The sequence below is a fragment of the Muntiacus reevesi genome, chromosome 6 (genome assembly GCF_963930625.1).
Source record: "Muntiacus reevesi chromosome 6, mMunRee1.1, whole genome shotgun sequence".
NCBI classification, from domain to species: Eukaryota; Metazoa; Chordata; class Mammalia; order Artiodactyla; family Cervidae; genus Muntiacus; species Muntiacus reevesi.
The window spans coordinates 61413375-61426469 of record NC_089254.1 but is presented as its reverse complement, the minus strand read 5'-3'; the positions used below and the strand labels follow the sequence as shown (position 1 = coordinate 61426469).

General features: G+C 41.2%; 1 protein-coding gene across 2 annotated transcripts; it reads left to right on the top strand.

The window, feature by feature from the left end:
• The first annotated feature begins 221 nt into the window (after positions 1-221).
• On the top strand, positions 222-12821 carry PPP1R17 (protein phosphatase 1 regulatory subunit 17). 2 transcript variants are annotated; one of them, XM_065938613.1, is made up of 4 exons: positions 222-303; positions 3976-4128; positions 5402-5554; positions 12742-12821. In XM_065938613.1, exons 1-4 carry the CDS (start codon positions 222-224, stop codon positions 12819-12821), a joined length of 468 nt encoding a protein of 155 aa, XP_065794685.1. The 2 variants fall into 2 exon arrangements, with proteins under 2 accessions (XP_065794685.1, XP_065794686.1); XM_065938614.1 differs by lacking the exon at positions 3976-4128.
• The last annotated feature ends 274 nt before the right edge of the window (positions 12822-13095 follow it).

Sequence of the window (13095 nt, the reverse complement as noted above, 5' to 3'; positions counted from 1 at the left end):
TGTGAGATTCATTTATTTTGGCTTAAATATTAAGTTTAGAACTTCCAGTAGCTAAGTAGAAAAAGCAGACTTAAAAATAGGATTGAGTTGAGAGCACAGCAGTAAATGTTCACTACATATACTTATTTAATAAGTGAGAGAATAAGCAGAAGACATACTAATGGTCTTGTTTCTATACTTCGTGGCGCTGGAGAAGAAATCCACACGCTTGCTCTCCTTTGATGATGTCTACTGAGCAAATGCAGCCTCTGGAGCTCTCAGAAGACAGACTGGACAAGCTAGACCCTCGCTGTGGCCACTTAGGTAAATGCTACAGTGTGAATGTCAGTGGTGAAAGTCGGAAAGGGGGCGTCTCTGCCATTCAGTTTGCAAGCAAGTCAGAGGGAGGTTCCCTGAAACCTGATAGTTTGAGATTTCTGGTGACAGCCAACACCAGATGGACAAGCAAATAGCCCATGGGTCTGTGGGGTCTGTCATGTAAATATTAGCTGAAGCACTGGAGAGAAGTTCATTAGAATTTAAAAAAGAGAGAAGAGACATTGTCCTCTTTTTTGGGTCTGACAGTGTCCCAGGAAGAGCATTTTTGAGGCCATAAATGGAGAGTGGCAGTCTAGCTTGTTTCCAGTATTTCCCGACACACATACACCCCATGTGCAGTGCCAATAAAATATTTCAAATATCTCTCTTTGCCTATCAAGACAGAATTTTAAATAGCCTTTTTCTGCTTTATTGTCAATCTGTTTCCCTTCCAGAACTGACTTTCTGCATAACCTTTGTAATGAAAATACCAGAAACATTTCTGCCTCTACCCATTTCTAAAAATGAGACACTCAGACTTTTGATGGATGGGTCTTTTGCATATTCATAGCCTTTGTTTATGCCTCGCCTGGTTATGACTCCGCACCCCCCACCACCTCTCCCTTCTCCCCATTTACTATCAAGATATGTTGTACTCAGGATTTCTCCAGAAATCGGGGAAATGCATTTGAAGTAAAAGTTAAAACTGAAGGAAATGTCTTGCTCTCTGTACGAGCGCTGAGTGGCACCTTGGGGTTGAGTGGTGACCTGTGACTGGTCCATTGCCAGCCTGTACCTCCAGAGACTCCACAGCTGGGCAGTACCCATTCTGAGCCACTTTCATTCATTTAGCAAAGGTCTACAGTATGTATAATGTGGGGGGTGATTAACTGTGCTGTGTGGTGATAAAGTTTTGAAATTACATTTTCAGCCAGGCATTGAAATACGTAGTCCCTGGAGCCTGGTTTTAACCCTGTTGCCATTACCTCCCAACAGTGGAATCTTTAGCCTGTTAGCTGGCCTTCTAAACCTGTTTCCTCATTACAAATTATGGCTAAAAATACCTTTCCTTGTAGGCATGATACGAGAACTAAATGAGATAACGTATTCAGAATGGTGAGAGTATTTAACAGCTAGTAAAACACAGGCATTGACGAATAGGAGAAGGTATTGGTCTATCCCACACATGAAAATGAGGTGAAATCACCAGGTTGATAAGTAACACTCAGTAAAGTCCCCCTTTCATCTCCTTTCTTGTGTGCATAGAAACTTAAAATCATATAGGCCAATGCCTTACACATAGTACAATTTAAATAAGTGTTTATTAAATTGAAATGATTGGATGAAATTATTAAAATCTCCTAGATAGAAGGAAATATTTATTACTATTGACTGGAGAATGAAACTATTTGATTTTTGGTTATGTATTATGATCTTTTGATGATGCAGGCATAATGATGTATGGTTACTAAATATGTCTGGTTATACGTTCCTCACACATATTTGTGTGTGATCAGTCACTCTGTCCTGTCCGACTCTTTGCGACCCTATGGATGGACTGCAGCCTGCCAGGCTCCTCTGTCCACAGGATTTCCCAGGCAAGAATAATGGAGTGGGTTGCCATTTCCTCCTCCAGGGGATCTTCCCAACCCAGGGATCAAACCCGCATTGCCTGTGGTGTCTGCATTGCATATAGATTCTTTACCACGGAGCCACCTTGGGTCTTCTAAAACAAAGGATCATCCAGATATAATGTCCAATAGACCATAAGCAACTTGGAAACAAAGTATATGTATTACTTCTAGTTTTAGTCCTAGCTCAATGTCTGGCATATGTAGTAGGAGTTTAATCAACATTTGTTGAATAAATAAGTGAATGAATGTCACAGGCTATGTGTAGACCCATAAAACTAAAGTGAAAATGTTTGGCACATTTAATCCTCCATGTTTTAAAGAAGCTCACCTGAATGTTTTCACTAAAAAAAGAAAGAGAAAGCAAGAAAGGACAGATGAGAGGAAGGGAGAGAGGAGAGAAGGATTGAAAAGATCCAGTTACTTCCTAAATTTCCCCAACTTCATTCCTAATTATAGATCTAGCCAGGCAATATCCAGGTGATAGCTTCCGGAGAAAACAGATAGTTTCATTGCTTTGCAGTTTCTTAGAATCCTAACAAAAGAGGTCTTTATACAAAATATATTTGAGTTCATTCATTCAAGCATACATTCAACAAATATCTACTCATTGTTACAAAGGAGATAAAACACAAGACACCTGTCATCAAAGAGGGCAGGGAAAACATGCATAAATAATAACTAGATTATCCTTTAAAGGCGTTACATGAGTAAAAAGGCTATGGATATTTATAAAATGAGAAAGGACACGCAGGCCTAGAATTAGTGAGGTAAGATAAAGATGGGGTGGAGTGAGAGGGTTGGGCTTTCCTCTGAGCCTTTGGGAAAGTATTGGGGGTTAGCAATGGCCAGAGTGAACATTTTTTAAGTATCTGAAATATATCAAATGTATCAAACAATTTACCATCATCAACAAATTTAATTCTCTCTTTGTCTCTCTCTCTCTCTCTCACACACACACACATGCATTGATTTAATATTATCCCCATCTTATAAGTTGAGAGAATATTAAAGTTCCTAAGTATTAAGACTCCCCCCCCACAAAAAAAAGAAATTCTGGCCAAGTTCTCAGAACTAACAAGAAACAGAGTCAAAATTTTAACTCAGATCTGTCTAACTCACCTAATCATTGTTTCAACATGCATTTATTGGTGGGAAAAACAATTAAGAATAAAAGTATCAAAAGGATATATAACCTTTAATCTCCAAGAAGTCTCCATCCAGCTCGGGAGATAGCTCACTAGGGAATGAAGTGCTAAAACAACGACAGAGGAGCTTAAAGCGTAGCCACAGAAACCAAAGCACAGAGGAGTAAGACAAAGCAGAGAAAACATCTTACTGGGCAAGGGAGGGCATCAGATGCAAATAATTGTGTACAATGACATCTGATGGACCTGATGCAGAATCCAGACTTCAAAGACTCTGGTGAGGTAATGCAGGGGAGTGGGGAGTGTAAGGAGATGAATAAGAAGATAAGAGAACCTGGGTTGGGATAAGTAAATAGGAGAATTGTAAAGCCAGGGGGCAGTGTAAAGACCAGTGCTGAAGTGTAAGCGTTCATCATTGGTGTGACTTGATCAGCCATAGAAATGAAAGCTGTGAGGAATAGACAGAACCTTGCTGCAAGACCAAAGAGAGATAAGGCTCCCTACCGGCCCTTGGGCTCTCCGAAGAGAGCAAGGCTTGAGTAAAGAAAATCCAGGAGGAGCGTTCTGACACAGAGAACCTGTTCCCCAGTCTGAAATGTAACTTAAACCCACTCTGTGGCTTGCTTAAGTGTATTTTAAAGTTCCTCTTTGCCTTGATTATCCATCCCATTTGAGTTCCCTTCATTTGGAGTTTTACAAAATTCTAGTTTTCCTTTTATTGCATACATCCACGCATGAAAAGTCCTCTCATAGAAGAGGCCACAATCAATAAATGCTTTTCTTTCTCAGACCAAAAGATTCCTCCCTCCCATCAGATTTAACTATAAACCAACCAATCTGTGACTGAACCCTTGCTCATGTCATATCCTTTTTTTTTCTTTGTATCTTGTCAAAATCAGATGATCTTTCAGACCAGTTTATTAAGGATTGTGATCTCAAAAAGAAGACTATAAAGGGGAAAAATGTACAAGTCACCCTGAATGTTGAGTCAGACCAGAAAAAACCAAGGAGAAAAGACACACCGGCCCTGCACGTCCCGCCTTTCATACCAGGTAATGGACAGTGAGGTGGGTGTGCACGTCTGTGAAAGGGAGCCCCTGCCTTCTAGACCGCATGGATCTTACTTTTTTTCCCTTAAATAGTTCGATATTTCTCAATCATGGGTACAGTCTCTGCATTTGCCTTAGTTACTCTAAGGAGGGTCACTATAACATATACATTCTAAAATATGAGTGGATAACACCAAACAAGTTTACTTCTCTCTCATCAGTGGAAGTTGGGGGAATGGAGAGGCAGGCTTTGCTCCAGTCATTCAGGGACTCGGGACAATGGCACCATCAGCACCTGGCTTCTAAAGTCACCGAGGCACGGGCATCCGGCAGACCCAGGGCAGACAGAGGTGGGGGTTGGCAGGCACTCACACTTCCTTCAGTCACTTCCTCATCCGACTGCAAGGGGGGCTGAGAAACGCAGCCCAGGTCGAGCCAGGAGAAGAACAAAACAGTCTTGGGAACAGCTAACGAGTCTCTGTGAAAACCGTGCATGTGACTTGTGACGCTCTCTTGTTTCCAAAAGTTTTGTCTTATTTCCCTTACCCCTTCTTTGCAGGCCATTTATTTAATGTCCTCTCTATTCACAACCTACTCTTGGGGAGACAAAAGAAATCGAACTTTTCCTTTCTGGAAAGAAACTTTCTGTTTTATAAAACAGAGATAAGAGAAACACATAACCTGCTGAAATATGCAGTAAGAGATAACATCATAAAGGAGGGCCTCAGATAAGGACCCTGGGAGCTCAGTTGGTACTATGAACTGTAGACTGTTTTCTAGAGGAGGCTGTTTTTAGAGAGTTTGTGCATAATGGAGAAAATGTTCATGTGTAGAAGAGGGGAGAGGAGAGGAGAACTAGTGAAGCCAGTGAAGAACATAGTAGCACATAGCTTATGGAACAGCAAATGCCCCATAGTTCTAACAAGGGTAGGCTTCGGCAGCAGACAAAACTTGGCTCAATTCCTCCAACACATCTTTGCCTCACTTTCCTCAGCAAAGTAACAGTGGTAGTATTAAAAAATCTCATGGTTTTGTGAGGCTAAAATGAAATCAGTCATGTAAAACCCTTTGTATAAAGCATGTTATCTGGTATAGCCTCCATGGATATGAATTCTTGTGATAAAGAAATGGCTTTTATTAAGATATTTGAAAAGTTGATTATTAAGATGATGCTTGCACATCACCAGGTGCATGTGTAAATACGGACAGACTATCCTTGTGTTCCAAGACATATGTGTTTGACCCTATTTCTCCCTCTGTTCTCCTAACTATGCAGACGTCCTTTCAGAACACTTAATTACAAGATATGATGTCCAGGACATCCATCCAAAGGGCAAAAAGAGTCCAGTTCTTCATAACACTGACCTGGAACAGAAAAAGCCAAAGAGAAAAGACACGCCTGCCCTGCACGTGTCCCCCTTTGCAGCAGGTAAAAGAGCTGGTGCAGGGCGTTTGCGAGGGGTGCTGGGAACGGGTCAAGAGGCTTACCATCGGGAGTGACACAGGCACAGCCTTTGCCCTGGCCCAGCAGTCTGTGTCTCGCAGGAATGCTCACGGGAGGAGTACTTACTGCTGCCTCTCAGGTTTGCCTTCCTTGGCAGTTTCCCCGGGGCTGACTTGGAGCTGGGTGAGGATCAGAGCACAACTCATGCTTCAGCAGAACTGGTCAGAACCACTGAGTCAATAAAATAGAAATGTCAGTGAGTCCTTGAAAAGAATGTAAATACCCTCCTCCCCAGTCACCCAGGGATCTTACATCCTATGACTGATCGTTGATTCTCCCAAAACACCTGTATATATTGACCAAACCCTCAACAGAAGAGAGAGAGGGGGAGAGGGAGGGAGAGAGGGGGAGAGGGAGGGAGAGAGAGAGAGCAAGCTGCAAAAATAGTGATAGCTCTCTCTGAGTCAAATCAAACCAAAAAATCTTGCTGAACTATGGGCACAATCCCACACTACAGGGCAGCCAGTGTATGAGGTAGTCTTGTTCCTGAGAATTTTAGGTACAAGTTGGGAAATTGGGGAATGAGACGAGTACAGTCAGGGTCAGAGTATAAGATGGGAGTGTGTGTGTTTGTTTTATATAGATAGTCTGGGGTGGGAGAATGGCAGAGGAGAAAATGCATTAATGTTTATTGAAAGCCTACTAAATGTTAGGTACTGGATTTGGCATGTCTCATGGATTTTCAAAAAATCAACTGAATAACACAGTAAAGTAGATATCATCTCACTTTACAGATATGGAAATTGAGAGAGGATTTAAGTAACATAGCTACTCTAAAATCTTTTGTTGATGAAATTGATGGATGGATAGCTGATTAGCTAATTGATGATGCGATGATTAGAAGGACTGATGAATGGATCAAATCATGCTCATGATCACACACTGTTATGTGACAGAACTGGAGCTCCAATCCAGGTTTGTCTCATCTGTGAGCAGTTTTTCATTTTATCATGCTATGGTTTGGACCTATAGCATTATAGCAATCCAGAAGAGACACTTTTGGGAGACGATGAGATTTAGTCATTATTATAAGACTGTATTTTCCCATGATTTCATCTAATAACAAAATTGAAAGATGGCTCAGAAGACATCAAGAAAAGGCAAGCAGGGAAGCAGACAGGGTCACTGATTTCTGAGAAGAGCCAGGCAAAGAGGCATTAAGCATGAGGAAGCACTTGTCTGGAGAAATGGACTGAGGACCCATCCGTAGGCTGTGAATCTACCTTAGCCATGCTTCTTATAGGTTCCATGCATCCCTACATGCCCCCTTGATGCTCAAATCCTTCACATGTTTCCTCCAAGCTCTGCCTTTGTCCACGTCTAGTCACCTTGTACAACAGCCAGCTTTAAGTCTCTACCAACAGACACCTCCAAGTCCAGAATGAATCTTTTTAATTCTAAACCTTTTTTTTCTTTTTAAATTAGAGCTGGATGTGCAAATACCAAGACTTTGCCCTCCCTTTTAGTATTGTCCTTATCTTTCTTGTTGCTGTTACTGTAGCTGTTATTTAATTGACTTACATCGAAGACTTTTTTGATGAAGTCATTAAAAATGGCCTGGGATTGTGTTATGTTGCTGGTATTGACCTTGATAACTGGTCCAGTCCCTCCTATGTAGCCCCCACTCCTTAAGTGTCTGTTGATTTGGTATTATATTCGGCAGTCATGATTCAGCATTTCAAGCGTTTTTCATCATTTCTCCATTAGGATACTGATTATTTTCTGCTCATTCTTGTATTTACTTTTATTGAAGCCCTTCTAAGGGAAGACTTGGAAGAGGAGCAAAACTGATTATGGGCCAAGAGTTACTTTAGTACACAGCATTGAATATGGACTTTGGAGTCAGAAAGGTGTAGGTTTGATCTCTGGTGCTGCTTCATTCTAGGTTAATGACTTTGGGCAACTAACATAAACTAGAAGAACTTCCTTTATTTTATCCATTTCTTAAAGAAGAACCATAAAACCCATCTCCCAACATTGTTAACAAACTTAAATAAAGTTTATAAAGCACCTAGCACACTTCCTGGCTTATTGAAAGTCTTCAGTAAACGTTAGTTCGCCTCCATCCTGTTTTCAACATTATATTCTTTGAGATGCTAAACCATTTCTAAAGGTGAGAATTTTTCTAGTCACAGTGTTTTACCTCTCCATGGAAAGCTGCTGATTCAAGGAACTTCCTAAAATGTTGAGCTCTCTTTCTCTGGCAGTGGAGGCTCCCTGCATCCCAAAATCGATATTCTAAGAGAACAAGCTTCCTGGACAAATAAAAAATGTTTATCAAACTGTGCAGAGTACACAGGAGTGTTGGAGGAGGGGTTGCTGTGTATTCATAGACTACACACATTATCGAATTCCTTGAATCAGCAAATCTCTGTCTTGCAAGTATTTGCAATTATCATGTTCTATGATTCCAGCTTTTATTAGCATATTAGCTGAAGTACTTTATTTTTGAAGAGCCTTTTAGTATCTAAAGATTTGGCAGTAATCGAAATGTTAGTTAAGCTGATAAGGATAGAGCCTTCAGCAGATGTTTAGAGAGACTCACATTGGTTTTAATAAGGATGATGAGAGGAATTCGCAAAAAATGCTCTCCAGAGACTTCTCCTCTCATTAGCCCTTGGCAAAGGGAGGCTGGACAAGGATTCACTCTCTCCTTTAAATTTCCAGCTAACTACCTTCTTTCCCAGAGTTTAATGAGCTTTTGTGACAGGTTCCAACTGCCAGACAACTCCTCTGAGCAGTAAGCAGTCATCATGGGCTTCCTCTCCAGCCCAAGCTTTGCTCTCGGTGTGACCCGAGGTTGCCAGGGCCAAAGAGCTGTGGGGCAGGGAGCACTGGGTTGGGATTGGTCAGATCTGAGTAGCCAAGATCCGCTTAAAAATCTTTAGTTGAGATCTGTGGCAAAAGAAACAGGGGAAAGGAATGAACGATTTGGCTGAAAGTCTTGAAGAGAAGCCTCCTAGGTAATTGACCCATGAACTGTGAACACTTGGAGATCAAAGCTCAGTATTGTACTTGTAGAAAGGAGACTGACATGTCCTTTGAAAGTGATGTCTCTTCTGTCCTGCCGAGAATAGAGCACTCTCTCTGGTGTAGTTGACCAGGAACGGTGATGTCTTAGGTCTGATACCTTAGATCCACACACATCTCTGATGCAGGTGACCACCTTTGGATGGTGCTCTGGCTGGGATCATGACTGAAGACAGCTTGCTGCAGAGCTAATTGACACTTTAGAGGTCTTGGACTGACAGCTTCAGCCTTAAAAGCACATCAGGTTCTGAGAAGTAGCCAAGTTCCCTAACTTTGCCTACAGAAAGAGTGGAAGGTAAAGAGTCAACATTTTCTAAATCCCTACTATATTCCAAGTCTTGTGCTAGATATCAGAATATCCTCTGAGACTCACATAGTTTGGTAGGCCAGACAGATGTCTTGTCCAACAATTCCTATAAAGTGAAAAACATTTTAGCAGAGGTTCATGTAAGGTGTGAAAGTGAAAGTGTTAGTCACTCAGTCATGTCCGACTCTTTGTGACCCCATGGACTGTGGCCCACCAGCCTCCTCTGTCCATGGGATTCTCCAGGCAAGGATACTGGAGTGGGTTGCCATATCCTACTCTAGGGGATATTCCTGACCCAGGAAACAAGCCCAGGTTTCCTGCACTGCAGGCAGATTCTTTACCATCTGATCCACCAAGGAAGTCCCCATATAAGGTGTGGTTGAAGCCAAGAAGAATGTTGGACTAGATCTTTCTTGATGGGATTACCTCCTATGGGAGATACAAAGTATGTTTTCTCCAGTTTTACAGATAAATAAACTGAGATTCACACAGGTTGAGTGACCTACTCCAAACTGAATGAATGGCCACTGAAAGCAAAGTTTTCCAGCTCTGAAGCACATTGCTTTGATAACACACCTTTGCTTCTACAGGAAAATGTGAGGATCATGATTGAGTTAAGCCAGTTAAATAAGACTATCAAAAGTAATTCATCTTTAAATGACCAAAGGCAATGAAATGAAGCATCAAGAGTAAGAACATAGAGATGACATATAGATGCTACTGGTTTAAGCCTCATCCTAGGCAATGAGATCCATGAAATCAAGACTGTGACAAGTTACCATATTTTTTTCATTATAAGACATTAAAGTGAATGGTTAACTACATTAAAATAAATGTTAATTCATTTTCCATTTGAAATTATCTTCTGTGTCCCTGTGGAAAGCCTAGCCTACTTTGGGAAGGGCTGACCTCTTCCCTTCCCTGAAATCTCAGTACTTAATTTTTTCCCTGTCCAGATGCTTGTATAACTTGGTGTCAAGGATACTAAAAATAACCACAATGTTGAATTTAGAAAATGTAGAGGAACCAGAGGTCAAAATGCAACATCCATTGGATCATCAAAAAAGCAAGAGAGTTCCAGAAAAACATATATTTCTGCTTTATTAACTACACCAAATGCTTTGACTGTGTGGATCACAACAATCTGTGGAAAATTCTTAAAGAGATGGGAATATAAGACCCCCTTACCTGCCTCCTGAGAAATCTGTATGCAGGTCAAGAAGCAACAGTTAGAATTGGACATGAAACAACAGACTGGTTCCAAATAGGGAAAGGAATATGTCAAGGCTTATATTGTCACCCTGCTTATTTAACTTATATGCAGAGTACATCATGAGAAATGCTGAGCTGGATGAAGCACAAGCTGGAATCAAGATTGTTGGGAGAAATATCAATAACCTCAGCTATGCAGATGACACCACCCTTATGGCAGAAAGTGAAGAAGGTCTAAAGAGCCTCTTGATGAAAATGAAAGAGGAGAATGAAAAAGTTGGCTTAAAACTCAACATTCAGAAAACTAAGATTCATGGCATCTGGTCCTATCGCCTCATGGTAAAAAGATGGGGAAACAAAGGAAATAGTAAGAGACTTTTATTTTGGGGGGCTCCAAAGTCACTGCAGATGGTGACTGCAGCCATGAAATTAAAAGATGCTTGCTCCTTGGAGGAAAAGCTATGACCAACCTAGACAGCATACTAAAAAGCAGAGACATTACTTTGCCCACAAAGGTCCATCTAGTCAAGGCTGTGGTTTTTCTAGTAGTGATGTGTGGATGTGACAGTTGGACCATAAAGAAAGCTGAGCTCCAAAGAATTGATGCTTTTGAACTGTGGTGTTGGAGAAGACTCTTGAGAGTCCCTTGAACTACAAGGAGATCCAACCTGTCCATCCTCAAGGAAATCAATCTTGAATATTCATTGAAAGGACTAATACTGAAGCTGAAACTCCAATACTTTAGCCACCTGATGCGAAGAGCTGACTCATTTGAAAAGACCCTGATGCTGGGAAAGATTGAAGGCGGGAGGAGAAGGGGATGACAGAGGATGAGAAGAACTCAATGGACATGAGTTTGAGCACACTCTGGGAGTTGGTGATGGACAGGGAAGCCTGGCATGCTTCATGAGGTTTCTGAGGTTGCAAAGAGTCGGCATGACTGAGTGACTGAACTGACTGTCCACTTTGAATCCACCCAAAATTGGATTAATGTGAAGAAATCTCAAGGAAGGAAGGATGCGATACTTGGGAACTCAGCATGGCTCAGTATGCTCTCCTGCCAAGAAAGCCTACATTCCAAATAAAAATTCAAACTTCTGTGTGGCTGGTGTAAGAGAAAATATCTCCCACTGTGTTTCATAAGTGATTTATGCAAAAGCCTTAGTTTCAACCAGACTCCTAAAATTGTTTTTCTCCTCCAATAAATATCAGCTAATTGGTAAAGAACCCACATGAACAAACTAGTGACTGAATCAAATGAATAGTCATTAAGATCAAAGCATAGTTTTCATTAATTTGCCACTGTTGAATGGAGTCCAGTGTTGTAAAAAGGCCTCTTGTGGTGCACAGCTTTCCTCCCTCAAGTTTAGATGTTTATGAAATGCTTCATGAACAGAAAGGTCTCTAGTTACAGAAAGCGTGGGGGATTGTGCAGGGCAGTGGTGGGAAAACAAAGCTGAAAGATGGAGTGAGATGATAGAAAGCATGGAAGACTGGCCTTGGATCACAGCTCCCTTTCCTCTTATTAAAATGACCCCATTTCATAACTCACAGGATGAGCAGAACCACCCAGATCTTGAATGGCCTTTTCTGGGTTGAGCAGTCCAGAAAATGGTGCTCAGGCTTCTGATTTCCACAGATCAGTAAACTTTTAAAGCAAGACATTATGGATTTTAAAAGAGGGATCACAACTTTGAGTTTGCCTAGTGAGGATGCTGACAAAACAGCCATCAAATATCTCTAAAATTTCATAAAAGAAAGAATATTTTAATCCCTTAAACAAGAGAAAGAATTTTTTTTAAAATAAGGACAAATTTTTAAACTAGAGCCATAGAGCCGTATGAAAAAATTCACTGCATTTTTCTTGTTTTCTCATTTTGCTCTAAACCACATGAACTTTATCAATCTACTAGCACTGACATTCAGAAATGGCATGTTCAGAGTCTCAGTTCAGTATTTCCCCCAGATGTTAGTAAAATATGCGTAGTTTGACTTCATGAGGTTTGCCAGTTCTTTTCTAAGGGAAAATAAACTAGCAAATTGTGCAGGCAAAGGAAACACCCAGTGGCTCACAGGTGTAGCACTGCGCTAAGCATTATTTCATACTTCTTATTTAATTGTCACCATAACCCTTAATATAAGTATTAATGCCCTCATTTTACATACAAGAAAATTTCAGTCTGAAAGTGTAATCTGGCCCAGTACAGGCTGAGTGGTAGAATGAGAAATCCAAAGTGGTTAGACTCCCAAATTTGTACGTTTTCCATCCTAATTGCTGCAAGCATAGTTGCAGAATGTAGAGGACGGGGTGAAGGTTGCCTGTGGCTCCCAGGCTGAGCATCTCTTCTAACCAGAGCAGTATTCTCACTGAGCCACAGCTCCTCTGGGAAAGCCAAATAAGGCCACTCAGCGCCCTCTCTCTCTCTCAGCATCTTTAGCAGTTAGCTTTGCAGCCACTAAAACTTTCCTGGGTTGCCATGCTCCTGTGAACCGTCTATGCTGTAAAGTCATCTAATATTTTAATTAGAGGCACTTAATTGCAGATCTGTGCTTTGTTTTTCAGGTGTGACCCTGCTCCCGGACGAGAGACCCAAAGTGATCACGGAAGATGATGAAAAAGATGGTGACAAGATAGCTATTTAAAGACATTTCCCCTGAGACCACTTGCAAATAGGTTAGATTGGTTCCCTATGGCGACCTAGCAAAAAATAGACTTGTTTCTGCTCTCATTTAGTCATAGTCCACCTTTAACATCCAGGCACCTTTTCCCCAGAAGGCACACTATACCAGATCGCCAGTCACCTCTCTGTCTCTTCTTCCTTAAATCTAGTGTCAATCCCACTGTTTCAACTTTCATTTTTCTGATGAAAAGTGGAAAGAAAGCAGACCATTTTAAACTTGGTAAATAACAGGGAAA